General features: G+C 38.8%; 2 protein-coding genes across 5 annotated transcripts; both read right to left on the bottom strand.

Annotated features, from left to right (window-relative positions):
• Positions 1-10,088: 10,088 nt before the first annotated feature.
• On the bottom strand, positions 10,089-12,704 carry LOC117629903 (fructose-bisphosphate aldolase, cytoplasmic isozyme 1). Its single transcript, XM_034362566.1, has 4 exons — positions 12,111-12,704; positions 11,529-11,801; positions 11,007-11,416; positions 10,089-10,553 (listed from the first exon to the last, which is right to left on the bottom strand). The coding sequence occupies exons 1-4, from the start codon at positions 12,136-12,138 to the stop codon at positions 10,191-10,193; spliced, it is 1,074 nt and encodes a 357-aa protein (XP_034218457.1). The 5' UTR covers positions 12,139-12,704; the 3' UTR covers positions 10,089-10,190.
• A 110-nt stretch (positions 12,705-12,814) lies between these two features.
• On the bottom strand, positions 12,815-19,158 carry LOC117629902 (uridine kinase-like protein 3). Of its 4 annotated transcripts, none has more exons than XM_034362563.1 (15): positions 19,050-19,158; positions 17,626-17,786; positions 17,422-17,513; positions 17,209-17,278; positions 16,733-16,851; positions 16,447-16,543; positions 15,968-16,047; positions 15,397-15,591; positions 15,217-15,300; positions 15,033-15,093; positions 14,699-14,759; positions 14,285-14,378; positions 14,058-14,130; positions 13,559-13,641; positions 12,815-13,436 (listed from the first exon to the last, which is right to left on the bottom strand). In XM_034362563.1, exons 2-15 carry the CDS (start codon positions 17,780-17,782, stop codon positions 13,260-13,262), a joined length of 1,443 nt encoding a protein of 480 aa, XP_034218454.1. In that variant the 5' UTR covers positions 17,783-17,786; positions 19,050-19,158; the 3' UTR covers positions 12,815-13,259. The 4 variants fall into 4 exon arrangements, with proteins under 4 accessions (XP_034218454.1, XP_034218453.1, XP_034218456.1 ...); XM_034362562.1 differs by having other exon boundaries at positions 17,626-17,789; positions 19,050-19,132; XM_034362565.1 differs by lacking the exon at positions 19,050-19,158 and adding an exon at positions 17,941-18,211 and having other exon boundaries at positions 17,626-17,789.
• Positions 19,159-20,280: the final 1,122 nt, after the last annotated feature.

Raw genomic sequence — 20,280 nt, 5'->3', positions numbered from 1 at the left:
GCGGCTCAAACTAACCGTTTTGTTTGGCAATTGAGCTCCCAAACGCACCGTTTCGTCTGGCTGTTAGTTGGGCTGCTCTTTACTGGGCTTCACTCCACTCCATCTCTCATTCTATTCTAATTCGGACCAAATCATTCTATAGTGAGGACTTATTTAAAGTCCTTAAATGAGGCCCTATCACTTAATTTTTAAATCAAACTAATCAATTTGATCTAACGATTAAGCGATAAGAGCAATTCCACTCATTTGCTTTTAGCCATGGTAAGGAGGGAGCTAGGGCAACTACTATTTACGTGAATAGTGGTTGTCCTTGCAAATAGTATTTTGTGTTTCCACCCATTGTCATGGCTAAGGGCAATTACTATTCATTTTTTTGTTTTTTCCCCCCTATTTTTTAATGAAAATAATTAATTTGGATAATATTTTCAGATAAGATTTCCTAGTTCCTACGTGTCAAGACTATTCATAATCATAAAATTTCCGGATAAGATTTTTGGATTCAAATTTGGATGAATTTCAAAATTCAAATTTCAGATAAATTTTTGGGTTCAAATTTCGAATGAATTTCAAAATTCAAATTTCAGATAAATTTGGGTTCAAATTTCGGATGAATTTCAAAATTCAAATTTCATACAAATTATGGTTCAAATTTCGGATGAATTTCAAATTTCAGATAAGACTTTCATCCAATAAAATCAAGCCACATGGCATGTCTATCTTGCCAAAATTTTCTATAAAACCAAAGGCTCAGGTCATACCTCTCACACCACATCTTTCTATATTTTCATTTCTCAGAGTTTAGAATTCATACTTCATTCATTCCCAATGGAAGAATTTAGGAGATGCTTGGAGAGGCAAGAACGAGAAACAAATGAGAAAAACCGTAGAGCAGATGAAATCAATGAGTTGCAGAGACAAGTCGATGAACAAGTTCTCATAGCAGTGGCTTTGCAAGATGAAGAGAACCAAGGTCGCCGCCGTGGTTCACAAGTCGGCCGCCGCCGGAATGTGGAAAGACATAGGCATTCTCGGGGTAAGAATCTTTTGGAAGATTATTTTATCCCAACTTCTTTGTACTTTGATGTTGATTTTCGAAGGCGATTTAGAATGCAACCTCATTTGTTCAATAAAGTCATGCATGATATTTGCAATTATGATGCATACTTTGTTCAAAAGTGTGATGCTACTGGGGCTTTGGGGCTTCTTCTGGAGCAAAAGCTTACAGCTGTTATACGAATGTTGGCGTATGGAGCATCTGCTGATCAGGTGGATGAGATTGCCGGGATGGGGAAGTCCACTACGTTGGAGGCTTTGGTAAGATTTTGTCAAGCTGTTGAAACTCTGTACACTAGGGACTACCTGCGTAGACCTACTCCCAAGGACCTCCAACGGCTTCTACAAAAAGCCGAAGCTCGAGGATTTCCAGGAATGATTGGTAGCATCGACTGCATGCACTGGCAATGGAAGAATTGCCCAACTGCCTGGCAAGGTGATTACGGAAATAGAAAAGGCCAAAAAAGTATCATCCTTGAAGCCGTTGCTGGCTTTGACACATGGGTTTGGCATGCCTTCTTTGGAGTTGCAGGATCCCAAAATGACCTCAACGTGCTGGGTCAATCCCCGGTCTTCAACGATGTATTGAGAGGCCAAGGCCCCAATATCACCTATCAAGTCAACAATACAGTGTACCAGACGGGGTATTATCTAGCTGACGGCATCTACCCGAGGTGGACCACTTTTGTCAAATCCATTCCGAATCCCCGATCCCATAAGCAAAAATTATTTGCTACCTATCAAGAAGGATACAGGAAAGATGTCGAAAGGTGTTTTGGCATCCTTCAAGCTCGGTGGTTGATTATTCGAGGTGCGGCTCGTATGTTTGATGAGGAGATCCTCAGAAGCATTATGATGACTTGCATCATCCTCCATAATATGATTGTGGAGGATGAGTACGATTATGATGCTTTAGAAGTCTATGAACCGGATTCAATGAACACGGCCTTGACACAGATTTATGAAAGGCCCATGGGGCCAAGTGGAGAGCCGTTTGAGCCGGAACAGTTGGTGAGGGATGGTCATTTGATGACCCGAATGATAGATCGATATACAGAGATGCAATCTTCGTATATTCATGAAATGCGTCAAGTTCACTTGATGGAGCATCTATGGGCGGTGAAAGGCAATGAAGATGAATAATGGAGCATAGATGCTTTGGTTATGTTTTATTTAGTTATGGTTAGGTTGTGTTGTATTTTTATTTATTATGGTTTGGTTATTATTATTGTGCCTTGTTTGTACTTTTTTTTTATTTTTATTATGTTTTGTTTGAAGTATGGAATATGTTGAATAAAAAGGTAATTTATTGAATGCTTTGTTTATTAAATAACGAAATGTAATACAAGTCATTATGAATTACTACTACTAAAATAAAATACATGAATTACAACAACTTTAATAGAAAACATGAAAAATACAAATACATAAAAGGTATGCTAACTAATTTAATGGTTTCCATCATTTAACCAATCCGTGTTGCTAGGCCCATCATCCCGGAAAAGTCTTCTTCTCATAACATCCCTTCGTTCTAGCTTTCAAAATTGTTTTGTTTCAGGAGACATATGACTTGTATCCATCGCCATGGTTTCCCGATCCGTCTTGTCCATATCTTTTTTGTGCAAATACTCCCTTTCTCGTGCATACTCAGCTTGAAGGGCCAAAAATTGTGAATTATGATTGCTTGAATTACCCGCTTTCTTTGCCTTCGCGGCCTTTCGGCCAATGGGCTTCGGCTCCTTTTCGATAGGTGACTCTTGACTCATAGGAGAATCGAGAGGTGAATCCGATGTCATTGAATCACGGAGTGGCGTCTCGTTTAACACAACGGCGGGACCCGTCGGAATAATTATGAAGCGTTTGCAATATTCCACCACCTCCCAACATTCATGATGGTTGAAACTTTTTTTGCCACCCCCGGTTGCACCGAACCACATTTGTGCTTGAATCATCTATTTAACAAAAAAAATGGAAATGCAATAAATATTTAAAATATATTGGATATGCAAGTAACAAAAAAAAAAAATAATGGAAATGCAATTAACCTTACAAATAAATTAGAAGTGCAAGAAAATTAAGAAACAAGTGGAAATGCAAGAAATATTAACAACATATTGAAAATGCAAGAAATATGAACAAAATATTGAAAATGCAAGAAATATGAACAAAATATTTAAAATGCAAGAAATATGAACAAAATATTAATAATGCAAGAAATATTAACAAAATATTTAAAATGCAAGAAATATTAACAACATATTGATATTGCAAGAAATATGAACAAAATATTTAAAATGCAAGAAATATTAACAAAATATTGAAAATACAAGCAATATTAACAAAATATATATATTAGGAGATTAAACTTAATAAAACAAAAATTATAAAATACTTACCTCATTAGTACGATTTTCCCCGCTTCTATAGTTGTCCATCGCTTTTGGTAGGGCAGCTCTCCATTTTCCCAACTCTTTATTGAGAATTTTCCACCTACTGGATAATGTCATCTTCGTACGAGTAAACCCCGGAATTTTTTCACAAAATTCGGCATGAATTTTTTTTCACATATAAAAAAATTTCATCTCATTGCCGGACACGGGACAATGACAAATTTGGAGCCAAGCCTCACACAAGGAAACATCTTCCATGGTGCTCCAAGCCCCTCCGGTTTCGATAGAAGAAGCCATAAAAATATGAAATCAAAATACTAGATGCAAAAGGGGAAAATGTTGAGTAAAGAGTGAATCATAGTAGAAGTATAATGAAATGTATGAGTATTGGTGTTGAAAGAGAAGGGTATTGATAGGTATTTATAGAATATATATATATATATATATATATATGAATTTTTTAGAATTTTTTTTCATATTTTTATTGCCCAAAAAAGCCTCAGCCGTAGGATTGGATTCGGAGATGCTGATCGGAGGATTGGGGACGCGACAAGTGACAACTTCCCGTTGGAGCTGGCGTCGCTCTGACGTCAGCGTGACGCGAGCGCTGATGTCAGCGAGCTGCAGCTCGGGCTCGTCTCTCCTTCGGGCTGGCCCGAGTTGGTGGGTCCCACAACCCCCCCGGGCTTGGGCTAGGAGGTGGAACGAATTTTTTTCCCCCCCTCGCCCCGAGCTCGGCCCGTCCGTTGGAATAGCTCTAAGGTATCATCTAAGGCCCTCACTATAGAATCCTACGATTCAAATCAGCGTTCAGTGTTTTATGTGCCCACATAAGTACCAGCAAAAAGTGTTGTAAACAAAGCAATATCCAATTTGGGCATCAAACAAGTTGCGCCTAGTAAAAATAAGTCCAAAACAACATAGGCACAACATACACGTTTACTTATAAGTAATAAGAAAAAGAAGAAAGAAAATGGTCTTCATTTATGACTTCTCCTGCATTTACGTGCAAATCATTTAATATGCAGATGTTTAATCAAATACCCAATAACCAGATAGTTGATTTGATTTCCTATCCTATTCTATTTCTTCTTAGTCCCACTACTTATAAGTAAATATCTTTTAAAAATTAAATTGATGCGTGACTTGCAGATTAGTGGTCTCAAGTTTGAAACCATATGGCACCATAATAGTGTGTGTGAAACCCCCTTTATCCTATAATTTAAACTATTGCCTATACTGTAACATCTTAATAGACACATACATGTTAATAAGGCGAAGTAAGGTTACAATTCTCATTCTCGTTATGCTTTTAGACAAGCCGTGAAATGAAGACCCTTTTTAGAGCCCGTCACATTCTCTTTTGCTTCCTATAATGAAAAATGTCACCATAAACGTTTGGTAGGTAAGCCTCTTATGCTGGGAAGTTTGGTACATAATCACTTGTCGCATCATAAGAATATGCATAATCACTCAAGATCATGTCATCTGCTACGTTAGTATCCAAAACTCAGATTTATCTCAGTCCTTGTACTACTATTGTGTTCATGTTTTTTTAATTAGTTGAGATTACATAGTTAACCTTATCAGAGGATTGTAACAACTTGTATCAGTTCGTTAGTTTATTTATTTTTGAACTCACTGTACAGATAATCTTAGCCCGTTAGTTTCTCTAGTTTGCATAGCTGTTCCTTAGAGTTAGGAGATAGTTTCGAAGTGCTTTATCAGTTAGGATTTCAAACAAGTGTTTGTTATTCCTATGTGTATTTAATAGCTGCAAAGTGTATATGAAAGTTACAGTTGATTTCCTCAATCTCATATGGTATCAGGAGTCTAAGCCGATCCATCTCTCACTTTCTTATCGTTTCCCCTGTTCTTCCGCACTCATGGCTACCGAGTCTGCAACCATCCTAAACACCAATGCCACACATCAAAATCTCATCAGCATCAACGTTGCTGCTCAAGCTCCTCTCAAACTCTCCTCTACCAATTACCTCTCCTGGAAACTACAATTCCAATCCCTCTTCATTGGCTATGATCTTCTTGGCTATATTGATGGCTCCAAACCATGCCCACCACCCACCTTGACCCAAGACAATACCACCAGCCCCAATCCCAGTTACAGTCTATGGATCCGACAAGACCAACTGATTCTCAACGCCATTATTGGCTTCCTTTCACCCACCATTATCTCCTTCATAGCTCAAGCCAAAACCTCTAAACAAGCCTGGACAATTCTAGCCAACACCTATGCCAAACCCTCTCGTGGCCGCATCAAGCAAATCAAACAACACCTCAAAAACACCACCAAAGGCTAGCTTAGCATCACTGAGTTTATGCAATCCATCAAAACTCGGGCCGATGATCTTGCTCTTCTTGGCGCCACCCTTGATGAAGAAGAAATCACAGACAAAATCCTCGATGGCCTCGGTGATGAGTACAAAGAGTTAGTCCGTGCGGTCCAAGCAAGAGATACCTCCATCACCTTTGAAGAACTTCATGAAAAACTCCTCAACTTTGAAGCCTCCCTTCAAAGCATCCCATCTGAGCCACACCATTTTCCAGCTACTACAAATCCCACATCCAGAACCAACACCAAGAACTGGCGTCCTTCTCCACCACAAGGCAATACCACCACCAACTGGCGCCCATCCTACAACTTCACCAACCGCCCACCTCCTCCAACTCCAAATCCATCACAGAACACTCGTCCTCCTCCCAGGCCATACCTTGGCTACTGCCAAATTTGCAGGACTCAGGGTCACACTGCCAAACGGTGTCCCTCATTTCGGCTCATACCAGTTCATACTACCACCTCCTCCAGCTCCTCCCAACAAGGCACACCATGGCAACCACAAGCTCACCTTGCCACCCATTCTTCCACCCCATCATCCTGGCTTCTGGATAGTGGTGCATCACACCATGTCACGTCTGATCTCAGCAACCTCTCCCTGCATGCTCCCTACATGGGCACTGATGACATCATGATCGGAGATGGCTCCAATCTTGCCATTACCCACACTGGTTCCACCTCTCTCAAAACTCCCCACCATCACTTTACATTAAACAACGTTCTCTGTGTTCCATCCATGAAAAAGAACCTCATTTCCATTTCACAATTTTGCACTTCTAACAATGTTTCCATAGAGTTCTTACCATCCACTTTTCTTGTGAAGGAACTTCAGACCGGCGCAACAATGCTCAAGGGACAAACTAAAGATGGTGTATATGAGTGGCCAAACTCCTCCCCTTTGATTGCCTTCTCCGCAACAAAGACCACATCTTCCGACTGGCACCATCGCTTAGGACATCCTGCTTTTCCCATTCTCAAACATATTGTTTCCAGCAATTCCTTAGGCGTATCTTCCTCTCTGTCATCTGATTTTTCATGTAATGCTTGTCTTTGCAATAAAAGCCACAAATTGCCTTTCTCCAACTCTACAATTGTCTCTACTCAACCTCTTGAAATTATATTCTCCGATGTCTGGACATCTCCAATTTACTCACATAATGGCTTTAAATATTATGTAATCTTCATTGATCATTTCACTAAATATATCTGGTTTTACCCACTCAAAAACAAATCTGATGTCAAAGAAGTCTTCATAAGATTCAAAGCCATTGTAGAAAAACACTTCCACTCAACCATCAAAACACTTTATTCTGACAATGGTGGTGAGTACATTTCCCTAACTAATTTTCTTTCCACCAATGGTATCTCTCATCTCACCACTCCCCCTCATACACCTGAACACAATGGTTACTCCGAAAGAAGGCACCTTCACATTGTCGAAACCGGTCTTGCCCTTCTCACTCATGCTTCTTTACCAATCTCTTACTGGACTTATGCCTTTGCCACAGCCGTCTACCTCATCAACAGAATGCCCACTCCCACCTTAAATCTCTCCTCACCTTACCACAAAATCTTTCAGATAGCCCCAAACTACTCGAAATTAAAGGTTTTTGGTTGCTTATGCTACCCTTGGCTCAAACCTTACACTTCCCACAAACTAGAACCACGGTCCAAGCCGTGTGTTTTCCTTGGGTACTCTCTCACTCAAAGTGCATACTATTGCCTTGATCCTTCAACCTCAAGAATTTATGTCTCAAGACATGTCAAATTTGTTGAATCGCAGTTTCCTTACTCTTCACTGTCTGGTCCGCCCTCTACTCATCATCCCAATCCCATTGCCACTTGGATTCCTGCACCAATTCCAATTCCCTCACCTTCCTCCCAGCCACCACTCACTATGCCATCGGAAGCCATTGTCCCTCAACCTCTAAGTGCAGCTCCAACACCCACCCCAGTACAGATTCCATCCCCCAACACAAACCAACCCAGCCGCTCACACCAACCCTCATTGCCACCCTTAACCAATTCAACCCCCTCACCACAAATCCCAACGTCACCTACTAACCCACCCGACCCTCATCCTCTTCCAACTCACTCCATGACCACCCGAGCCAAGAACCACATTCGTAAACCCATCACCAAAATGAACCTTCATACCCAACTCTCCAAGTCCAACAACCTTGAACCAACCACCGTATCCGCAGCCCTTAAAGATCCAAAGTGGCGTAAGGCCATGTCTGATGAGTGTGATGCTTTAGTTCAAAATGGCACATGGGAACTTGTTCCACCTGATCCTACACAAAATATAGTTGGATGTAAATGGGTTTTCCGCATTAAACGTAACTCTGATGGCTCTATTGACAGGTTCAAAGCACGTTTGGTCGCAAAAGGTTTTCATCAACGCCCAGGTGTTGATTACCTTGACACTTTCAGCCCTGTTGTCAAACCAACAACAGTTCGTGTTGTCCTTAGTCTTGCTGTATCTCGGGGTTGGTCCTTACGTCAACTGGATGTCAACAATGCCTTTCTCCAAGGCCACCTCTCCGAGCACGTCTACATGCAACAACCACCAGGTTTTGTTGATCAAGATCATCCATCTTATGTGTGCAAACTTTGAAAAGCCATCTATGGCCTCAAGCAAGCACCAAGAGCATGGTATCATGAACTTTGCACTTTCCTTCTTGACTATGGCTTCCAAAATTCCTATGCAGATACTTCTCTATTTGTTCTCACTGTTGCTGGCCAGAGTATGTATATACTTGTCTATGTGGATGACTTGATAATCACTGGAGTCCACACTAAAATGATCGACTCTTTTGTTGCTGTTCTTGCTAATCGGTTTTCAATTAAGGATCTTGGACAGCTGTCTTATTTTTTGGGTGTGGAGGTGGTCCCCAATCAGCAAGGTATTTTATTATCTCAACGGCGTTATATTTTGGACATTCTCGCTAGAACTCATATGACTGATGCCAAACCAGTGCTCACTCCCATTCCAACTAGCCCACCATTGCTAAAGTCAGGCACTGCTTTGCCTGATCCCACCGAATACAGAACAGTTGTTGGCAGCCTTCAATATCTATTGATTACAAGACCAAACCTTGCATTTGCGGTTAACAAACTCTCCCAGTACATGCACACTCCCACCACCGACCATTGGAACTTTGTTAAACGTCTCTTACGTTATCTCTGTGGCACCATTAATGAAGGCCTCCAAATACATCGTCAGTCCCCATTGAATCTCCATGCATATTCAGACGCAGACTGGGCAGGCGACAAGAATGATTTTTCATCCACCAGTGCTTATGTCATCTATCTTGGGCGTAATCCCGTCTCCTGGAGTTCGAAAAAGCAGCAAACTGTTGCAAGGTCTTCCACTGAAGCTGAGTACAGGTCAGTAGCTAATGCAGCGGCCGAGCTCAACTGGCTTTGCTATCTCCTCACTGATCTTCGTGTTCGACTACCTTGCTGTCCAGTTATATACTGCGACAATGTTGGCGCTACTCAACTCTGTTCCAATCCCGTGTTTCACTCCAGAATGAAACATGTTGCTGTCGACTTTCACTTCATCAGGGACCAGGTGCAGAATGGTGTCCTTCGAGTTGCTCATGTATCCTCCGCAGATCAACTCGCGGATGCCCTTACCAAGCCTCTGCACCGTGCTCGTTTTCTGGATCTCAAATCCAAGATTGGACTCCTGTCTCGAGCTCCATCTTGAGGGGGCATATCAGAGGATTGTAACAACTTGTATCAGTTCGTTAGTTTATTTATTTTTGAACTCACTGTACAGATAATCTTAGCCCGTTAGTTTCTCTAGTTTGCATAACTGTTCCTTAGAGTTAGGAGATAGTTTCGAAGTGCTTTATCAGTTAGGATTTCAAACAAGTGTTTGTTATTCCTATGTGTATTTAATAGCTGCAAAGTGTATATGAAAGACACAGTTGATTTCCTCAATCTCATAAACCTAACAACTATAAAATGGCTAATTTGATGGGTATATATGTTGTTTTGAGCACAAGGCTTCTCCATAATACCTAAACGTTCATGTTTTGGTCGAAATTCACTCATTCTCTTGGCATTCTCTTTGGAGCCTCATACTATCGTATATATGTAGCATTCTTTTTTAACGTATATATAGGAACTCTATAAGTGGATATTCTTAATCACTTAAGTTATAAGCCTCATACGATAGATGATGGTTTGAGAATACAATTGAGTTAAGTATTCATAACATAAAACATTGTAGAATATGTAACAACTACCAAGAGTGAGCATTTGGAAAAGAGAGAAATTATAAGTTTTAGTTGTTTTTTTTGGACAAAATTAAATACAATTTTACAATTGATATATAAGTCCCACTCCCAAACCCCCATATAGTCAAAGGTCTAGTACTACAACTAGTACTTGTATCCCTTAACAAACAAACTCTCAGAAGCCAATCCATCAGCACTTCCTCCACCGTACTTTCCAAGAGTGGCGTCTGAGTTAGCCTTGCACCTTGTCAAGAATGTCTCCTGAGCTTTCCCAACATTCTCCTTCTTCCCACCCCAAGTCTTAAGTGTGCTTGCTTGCAAAGCTCGCCCAAACGAGAACGAAAGAGTCCATGGCTTCAACACATCCAACTTGTTCATTGCATCCAGATTCAGCGTTGCCTCCTCCTCACTCTGTCCTCCGGACAGAAACACAATCCCGGGCACTGCTGCTGGGACTGTCCGGCGCAGTGCAGTCACTGTGTACTCAGCAATCACCTCGGGTGTAACCTGTGCAAAATCGAAGCCATTTAATTTGAAGCACAATTATGTTGAGGCCTACATACATGTTCTATATACGAAGGAAAAAACTGTGTTACAACTCTATCTTACTTCAATGAGAAAATAGTGTGTATTTGCTACACTTCATGTTATACTAACATAGTGTCATGAATTCACTCAAATTATAACATGAATATAATTGATAGTGTGTATTTAATACACTATATGATATATGAACATAGTGTTACAGATTCACCTAAATTGTAACGATTGCAATATCAATTGTATTCGTGTTATAATTTGAATGGATACGATATACACACTGTACTATTTCACATTCAACTTCTTACATGTTAGTCATGTGAAATATATACAACGGTTGTAAATTTGTTTGTGAAAGAGATTGGATTATGTGAATATGGAGGCAATAATTTAGAGCTATACATATTTGCATCCAATTACCTTTGGGCTGTCAGAGCCTGGTGTGACCATGTTGGGCTTAAGGAGTGTGCCTTCAAGAAGAACATGATGCTCATTGAGAGCCTTGTAAACTGCTGCAAGCACAGTTTCAGTGACAGCTGCATTTTTCTTGATGTCATGGTCCCCATCAGTCAAAATCTCTGGCTCGACAATTGGCACCAGTCCATTCTCCTGGCAGATGATGGCATAGCGAGCCAACCCCTGTGCATTCTGCTGAATAGATAATTCAGAGGGCTCAGTGGGTCCAATCTTGAGCACGGCGCGCCACTTGGCAAACCGGGCACCGGCCTTGTAGTACTGTGCGCACCTAGCTCCCAGAGAGTCAAAGCCCTGAGTCGTAGTTTCTCCATTTGTTCCAGCTAACTCAACGGTACCCTTGTCAACTTTGATACCTAGAACCACGTATCAAATGTCGATGTCAAATAGAAATATAGATGTAGAAAAAAAAGTACATGAATATATCCGAAAAAATGTTATATCTGTTATCGAAATTTTTGACCATGCCTGGAATGACATTGTTTTCCTGGAGGACTTCGACGAAGGGTTTGCCATCAGTGGTCTTCTGGTACAAGGTCTCCTCGAAGAGAATGACACCTGAGAGGTAGGTTAGGGCATTGGGGGAGGTGAAGAGAAGTTCACGGAGTGCTTGGCGGTTGGACTCAATGTTCTCGACATTGATGCTGGATAGACGCTTGCCAATGGTGCCCGTGCTCTCATCTGCTGCCAATATGCCCTTCCCTGGGGTGGCAATGTACTTGGCATTCTTTATAAGCTCCTCTGCACAAAACCAAAGGGTTGAGCTAGTCGAACTTCTTACAAGTACTTAAAGAATGATTGCCTAATAAATTATATGCCTACATCTTTTCTTGTTAAGGAGATTGCTTGGCTTTTCTTAACTTTTCCGGGGTAATGACCTAAATCCGGTTTAGAAGCGGTGTTTTTTGTTACTCATTGTATCCACTAGACTACTAGCTAGTCGGTCATGCAAAGCCAGTTTTACATTATCCAACAATAACACTTCTAATTATGAAAATCATGTTGTGAGAGAGAGAGAGAGAGAGAGAGAGAGAGAGAGAGAGAGAGCACCAGCATATTTGCCAACAAAGGCTGACATGGTTGGAGATTTAGGATGGTATTGGATAACAGTGGACCAAAGTGCAAAATCAAACTCACACAGCAAACAATCTATATAGACAAGCTCCGGCGGAATACGCCAGCCGAATCCTCAGGGCATGGATTAACAACACGTGTCAAAAGGTTAGCCCAAGGAAAGTTATCATCCTAGGATAGAGCAACGAGTGATCACTCTCTTTGCCAAGTGGCAACTCAATCCTCAGGCAAAAATTTGTGTGGCCTAATGCTCCTCATCCAATTAGTCTCAACTCCTAGAGACGAACCAAACTAAACTTTTGGATTCTACTAAACAACTATGTGTGCCTCATTCCTTACAATTTTCTGTTTTCTTTTCATCTTAGTACATAAATAGAAATCTACAAAGAGTCACTCTGATTTCACATGCATCTACTCCTCACAACTGCCCAAAAATACATTGTTGAAAACACATTTACCACCAATGAAATTCCAAAATCTACATTTTTTTCATCAAAGACTTGGATACGAGTGCATGCACATCCGTGCTCGTCACATGATTAGTTATTGTGACGTGTGTATATGCTCATTGTATACGCGAACTTTTCAAAATTGAGGCTTCGTTCTTCCTGATGGACTACATGAAACTTGCACATGGCAGCCAAAGCAGCAAACATTTAAGTGAAACGCAGTCCAACTTGTGAAACAAAAAGTATTATCATAATGAGAGTAAATGTCCTGGTTCATAATACATATCATGGAGAGGCAATTCATTTGCCAGTAAATTGCTTCCCTCTAAACCATGCAAATGCAAATGCAAAGCAAGTTTCAAAGAGACTATCTAGTCACACACACTCACTGCCTGCTATGACAACTCGCCTTCCAACCCTTTATACGGTATCATCGAAATGCAAGAAAAATCATTTGAGAAAGCAGAAAAACCCTATATGCCAAATAATTGAAAAGAAAAATATGAAAGATTCGAAGGATGATTGTTCTAGATTTGATAAAGTCAAAATTTTTTCAACACTGAAATGTAGAACCCAGCACAACACTAGTCAAGCCAAGTTGAGCTGACTTTCCATCATTGCTGAAAATAACTCCAAATTGATAAGGGGTTGGACCAACTAGCAGTTTTTATGGGAATTACACCGACGGAGATACCACTTGTTGATCATCGTCATCAGTTCCAAAATATCGGTCCCCAAACTCACCCATTCCGGGTACGACACGAAAATCTTCATTGAGACCACTTTCAATCTCAGATGTCACAATCTTTATTCTCGGGAAGCGTTTGCAAACCATATGCACACCTTGTGGTGCCTGGCCAAATGATGCACAACATCAGTAGGAGTAACTCTCATGCAGTCATGAAAAAAACGATAGTCCAAAACCGAACCAATAGTCAGGGGAACCTGAACCACATTACAGAGAAACGAACTTACAGATATGAGATTCAGAAATATAATGTTGGACTCTGGTACACCCTTCTTTAAGAGTAGAGAAATAGCTTGAACAGCCGAATTCCCTGAAGAGAAAGGTATAATTGTTAGTAGTTTTATGACTGCCGATAATTCAACAAGAATTTAGAAGCTTATAATTCAGATATTGTATAATAACAAAATAGTGACCGTTGTAAGCCAAATCGATACTAATAAGGTATACAAATTGCAAGATTAAAGCTGATAAACAACAACGGACTGCTGAAATAGTTTGTAGAATATTACATGGGGACAAGTATACTAGAACTTCTCTTAGTAGAGAATAATAACCACCAACTAAAGCTGGTGGGACATCTTTACCCCAGAGAAATAAAAGCATTCTGGAATTTTCTTTTTTGTTTCCTTTGGTCTCAGCCCTTGGGACTCTGGCTTTTACCAATAACCACTTTTGATAAGCAGAACCAACAAGTCAAAAAACAATTAATAAATCAGAAAAACAAACCTGTGCCCAGGATAGGATCCAACAGTAATACATGCCTCTCTGAAATGTCGTTGGGTAGTTTTTCATAAATCAGCTGTTCATCAATTAGATCAATAAGAAAACAATCGAGAAAAGGCTGGATAGAGTCATGAAAATGCTTTCACATGAACCAACACGAGAGGGAGCAGGGCAGGGAGGGAGGGGGAGGGGGGGGAGAGAGAGAGAGAGAGAGAGAGAGAGGTGTGAACCTGCTGACCATTGTCCCCTTCTCTATGAATAAGAATCTTTCCAATCTTGATACCTTTACAACATGCTCGCAAAGCATTCTCCATGCTCTCACCACTGGCAATAGTTGAATGTTAATCATACCATGAAAACTTATAGGAGTTCAATTCAAAAATGAAATCAAACTCAACAAAATACAACATTAGTACGTGATGGTTACATGACCACATGGTTCATAAAGGCATAAGAGGTTGGGTTTCAGTTGAGATCTAATTACTACCTCTAAGTATCTATGATGATCATTTGTTTTATACACCAAGACCGCATCTGAGAGAATGTTTGGTCACTTGTAAAGAAAGCAGAATTAAAAAGAGTATAGTAGAATTTATAGGTCCTAGTCAGAAAAACCAAAAGCCTTAAAAGGAACGCATTTGTACCTCCTAATGATAGATACGCCACATAACCTCTTACAAAAATCCACACCAATATACACAGACCCTGCATCCAGATCAAAGAAATGTTAAAGCAAAGCATCAACCAATGAAGTTTTGCAGACTTACCAACTATAGTAGAAAATTCAAAACAATACAAAGAAAATAATTATATTTAAAAAATTATGTACGATGTGCTTGGTGTAAGCTTGCGACAAACTCTCAAGAAATATATTTAAGAGTAAAAGGATGGGAACGTGTATATCTGTTTTCCAAATAAATCAAAATCAAAGATGGGAAAACCGTATATGTTAAGATGTCAAGATGAGCATCAGCTTACCAGTTGGAGTGATCACCTGCTTTTCAGTAAATGGTAGATGTCCCAGGCCATGTTCAACAACCTGTTAAAGATTAAGGACTCTTGATGAGTGATTTGAGTAAATAAGAATTGGTCCCATTCCATTCCATGAATGACCTTAAAAAACATCAAATTTACATGTTGGCTCAAAGGACCAAATACCCACCAAACGAATCAACCTGTCAGAATAGAAAACAAAATCATGCTTTGTTGTTTGAGCATCGCGTATGAGGGTATGCATGCCCCGTATCTGCATAAGACCATGAAAGATATTGGTGAGCCAAAAGAAAAAAAAAATGCAAAGAACAAAGATTGGAGCTTGAATGAAAATATTTAGGAAGGGCACCTGAAAGGTTGAATGAATGACATATAAGTTTGGATAAATTTTACAAAGGTCATGTTGACCAAGCTTAGTACGAATATGTTGTACAATCAAATCAACGGCTATGTGATTATCTCCACCACGAGGAATTATGATATCAGCATACTTCTTCGTTGGAAGAATAAAGTCATCAAAAGCAGGCTTAACAAAATTTGAGTACTGCATCAAAATGGTAAACATTATTAGAGAAAAGGCATATAGAAGATGCAGGTAGTAACCATTGTTGCCTAACCACAAGATCATGGAACAAAGGTAAGAAAAGGTAATAGAAACAAAAGTGGAAACCCTCTAACACTTGAGTGAAATATTTCAAAGAATGGTTGAAGTACAATAGGGTAAATAATCAAGAGTATACCACCTATCTTCAATTCTTTAAACCTTGTCTACAAGAACACTGAATTCTAACAATTCTTTTTGCCAAGAAATAATAGTTGCATCCATTCATTTGTAGATTCACAAAATGAACTATAATCTGTATGTATAAGCTAGGCTAAAACCAACAAAAGTAACAACAATGAAATGAAAAGTTACAAACCTGATCAAGAACAGTACCAATATCCCTTCCCTTTTCAACTGTATCACGCCTTATCCTCCTAGCCAACCGAACATCAGCATCTGCACTGAAAATTTTACAATGTGAAGTGGCCCAATTTAGTAACAATATGAAGTGACCCAATTTAGTAACAACATGAAGTTGCATATACCATTCTACTTACAAAAATAACTTACAACATAATTTATTCAGACCTGCACATATTTAACTACTAACACTCATAGATTTCAACAAAAGGATGAAAATATATCTAAAGAAGGAAAAACAATAAAACTGTGCTAAACCAGGAGACCACGCTGCCCCCAACAGCATAAGTTAGAAAACTTCACATGAAAACTATATTATACAGAAAGTATACTAGAATATTAAAAAAATGAAATTTATGTGTAGTAACAATTCAAAGAAGCTTTGATAACCCACTATAACATCTAAAGGCCAAAATAGGTAAAAGGAAAATTGACCTGTATCAACAAATATCTTCATATTCATCAACTCACGAACACGTGGATCATGGAAAACAAGAATGCCTTCCAAAATAATGACATCTGAAGGGTTTACCTGTTAAATATAAAATATTACACTAGTAAGGATTTCCAATGCATAAGAGAGAGGCAACTACATAATATAGCATATGTGTTTTGGTATAATTTTAGGAAATAGGCCCTTCACTAGAATAGGACCTCAAAACAACAGGGAACTACATGTTGGATGATATGACTTATAGATCCCACAGATTTAAAATTTTACCCTTCTAGCTGGAAACACGCTATTTTTGTAACTTTTGAAATCATAATTTGGAATATCTACTGCTTGTCCATGCTTCAACTTATCCATCGAAGATAATAGTTTCTCAGTGTCGAATGCATCTGAGGATAACCAAAAACACAAAACTTTGAATCAAACATTTGAAAGATAGTCAGTGTAAACTAAACCAACCAGCATGCATGAAAATGTACTTGTCAGAAAATAAATGGGAAAGAACTGAACAACAATGTGAAACGCACTAAAGAAAAGCTACATAAAACAAACTTGTGGAGTTACACAATAGCTTCACAGAGAAAACTAATAGCATGCGATTACCAGTTAGGATGTTTCAAATTGTAGTAACATGACATACTTTGAAGGGTTACAGGTACACATGGTTCAGTAAACAACAGTAATATTCTAAGTACTTATTGCTTCACTTATATTCCTTAAATTTGATTTTGCAGGAATGCCCTCACCAGGATGGTCAAAGTTGTATTCATGTACTCGTTTAAGTTCGTCCTCAGTCAGATTATGATAAAAGGAATCCTGTAATATCATCCATGATAAGATATTAATTTGGAAAAGTGGTGACATTCTGACACTCGAAAACGGGAAAACCAAATAATCCCAAAATCAAGGAAAAAAATACGTAACTACTACTCTTCTTGATCACAAATTCTACACATTACCTGGTTAACAAGAACAACCCGCTGATCATGAAGCTGCTGTATAATCATATCACAAACTGTCGTCTTACCAGAAGCTGCCCCGCCAGCAACCCCTGTGACAATATGTATGGAATGATGGATCATGTGGAAGTGGAAGAATCAAAACGCAGCTATCTAACCTTCTTAGAAACAATGCATGTAGCAAATCTATAAATCACTACTTACCAATAACAAAAGGCTGCTTATGCATGTTTTCATGTGCTGAGGTTGTCGGTTGCTCCACCTTCTGTCTTTGCTCTAAACCATCCATATGAAATCCAGAAAAATGAACCCCTGAGGAGGCCTCTATCATATCCACAACTGAATTTGAACCCATGATCATAGACCTACTGGAAACAGGGAAGGAAAAGGTTGATAAGGTCATCAAAGACTGAATCAAACAAAGTTCATGATAGTATAAAACATGAAAACCATATAGCTAACTTAGTAAAATATGAACTTCTATCAGGTCCTTAGAGCAAATCAGCATTCAAAACCAACCTTGGAAGCAACAGTTAAATTGATTAAGCCAAGACTGGGTCAAGTTCACGTAGACCGTAGAGCTAGCTGGTAAAAGCTACCTGGGCAGAGTGGATTATTTTTCTTGCAATCCTTAAGTACTCTGAACTGAACTTATAGCTTCCTAAAGTCTCAAATGAACTTGTTTATAGCATAACATCCCTTGAAGAATTTATTGCAATGTATCATTCCAACAGACAAAAAGTAAAACGCTGACTAGTATGAAATTAAAGTTGTAAACTTTAAGACAATACAACCACCAAACAAATAACTTTCCCTTTTCTTTTCTTTTCTTTTTTGGTCAAGAACAAATAACTTACTTATGAAACCAAATATTGTTGGGAAATCTGATAGTAAAACATATTTTCTATTGATCCAATGTGTGTGTATTACATAATATAATTATAACTAGACATTAGCTTGCATTTTAAAAGAGCTAAGAAAGAAAGCTGAAATTACCGATCAAAGCAAACAACAATGATAAAAATACAATACGAAAGTCCCACGGATGTTCTTTGAATATAGTCTAAAAACATAAATACTGATAAAAACCCAACAACACCGCATTCGTACCGACCACACACTACTTTGTGTTCCGTGTACCATTCACATTAAAAACAACAACAATCACGAAACCATTAGATTCCAGACCACGATGGCATTGAAAAAGCGGATTCGATTGCATGGAATGACAATGACAGCAAAACAAGCAAGTAAGAAAACTCCAAACGTTCACTTCTTAATCATTTCACATTGGAACTTTCAATATGTATATGAAACATACACACAAACACACACGTACATGTATGCGCATACGCACACAGGTACACGTACACGTACACACAAACACAAAGCTTATCAAGCAAAATGAAATTGAAGTAATCTCCTGGCAATGAAAGCATTGGAAACAGTAAGTTCTTGGCAATATCAATTCAGAGATCCAATGTGCATATGATATCACAAGAATCCAACTTTAATCAACCAAGCAAAACCACCTAACCAAATCATCCAAATTTCACAACAAAAACCAAAATTCGATGAATTTAGATTCAGTAGAAAAATCGACACATGAAAATCGACCAATGCGATACCTGATGAGCTCGAACCGAGAGAGAGAGAGAGAGAGATTCGAACGCAAGCTTTGGAAGAAATTACAGAGAAAGAGAATAATGAGGAGGCTAATCAGACCGATCCAATGGGTTTAAATAGTGGAGCCAGAGGTGAGGGAGACCTTGCACCGAAGCGGAAGTCGGATTAAATTACCATAATGGGCCTGGGTTTGAGAGATATCACGGTTGTGCCACCGGTTTCGCTGTGTTCACCCTCTGATATTTTTGGTTCGTACGGTGCGCGCGCTTGGATCTGAACTCGAGATTGAGCTGTCCTGCCTGGTCCATCGTGGCACTGAATCATAAATGGGACCCACTTTTCTAAACGATGTCTATAAGATGAGAGTGAGAGAGACTCTTGCGTATAGTACACAGTACGGTTTTTACGGTCTGAGTAGGCAAATAATTATATTAATTGCAAATACTAGGAACAATTTTATAAACTTTTTTTTCACATTATTTGTCAAAAAAAATTAGTTTTTTTTCGGTTTATTTGACTATTCTTATTTCTATCTTAGACTCTCAATTAAAAATTTCTGAAAATTATTGAGTCAATCGTTGGATGTGCGACATATAATAGTGGTACATCATATGACTAGTGGGAGTAAGTAAGATTGTAAATTGAATATATAATTCAATTGTAAGCTAAATGAAATTAAAATAAACAAAATTTGACTAGTAGGTAGCTCAATATTTAGCAAGTTCATGAACTGATTTGACATCACAATAATTAATTAACAGTTTGACGCTATTAAGGACGTTCAAATAATCAAATCCCATTTAAATATACAATATCAAATCATATCACATCTATTTCGTAAATACTAACACACTTTAACTCAAAGTGTGCCTGCATCATTTTCCTCAACACTTAACATGCGTATTTGTGGAACATAATTATGCTCATGGATATGTGTTAAGAAAGATGATAATTGTACACCTTGAATTAAAGTGATAAACAAAAATACTCTTTATTTATTTTTGTTTACAATTATCTACACTATTAAAGCAAGAAAAAAGTAATGATCGTGCCATCACAACATGAAAACGAAATACACATATGCTTGGCAAGCAAGCACACCAATCGAAACTCCTTTGTTTCAAGAAATGGAATCTCTGACTTTATCTTCAATGTCGATTCAAATGGTCATTTTCATTAATTAGCATTTCACTCTATATATTGGGTCGCATGCTTCTCTTGTTTTTGTTGTAT

The sequence above is a fragment of the Prunus dulcis genome, chromosome 6, assembly GCF_902201215.1.
Source record: "Prunus dulcis chromosome 6, ALMONDv2, whole genome shotgun sequence".
NCBI lineage: Eukaryota > Viridiplantae > Streptophyta > Magnoliopsida > Rosales > Rosaceae > Prunus > Prunus dulcis.
This window is presented reverse-complemented; position numbering and strand designations above follow the sequence as displayed.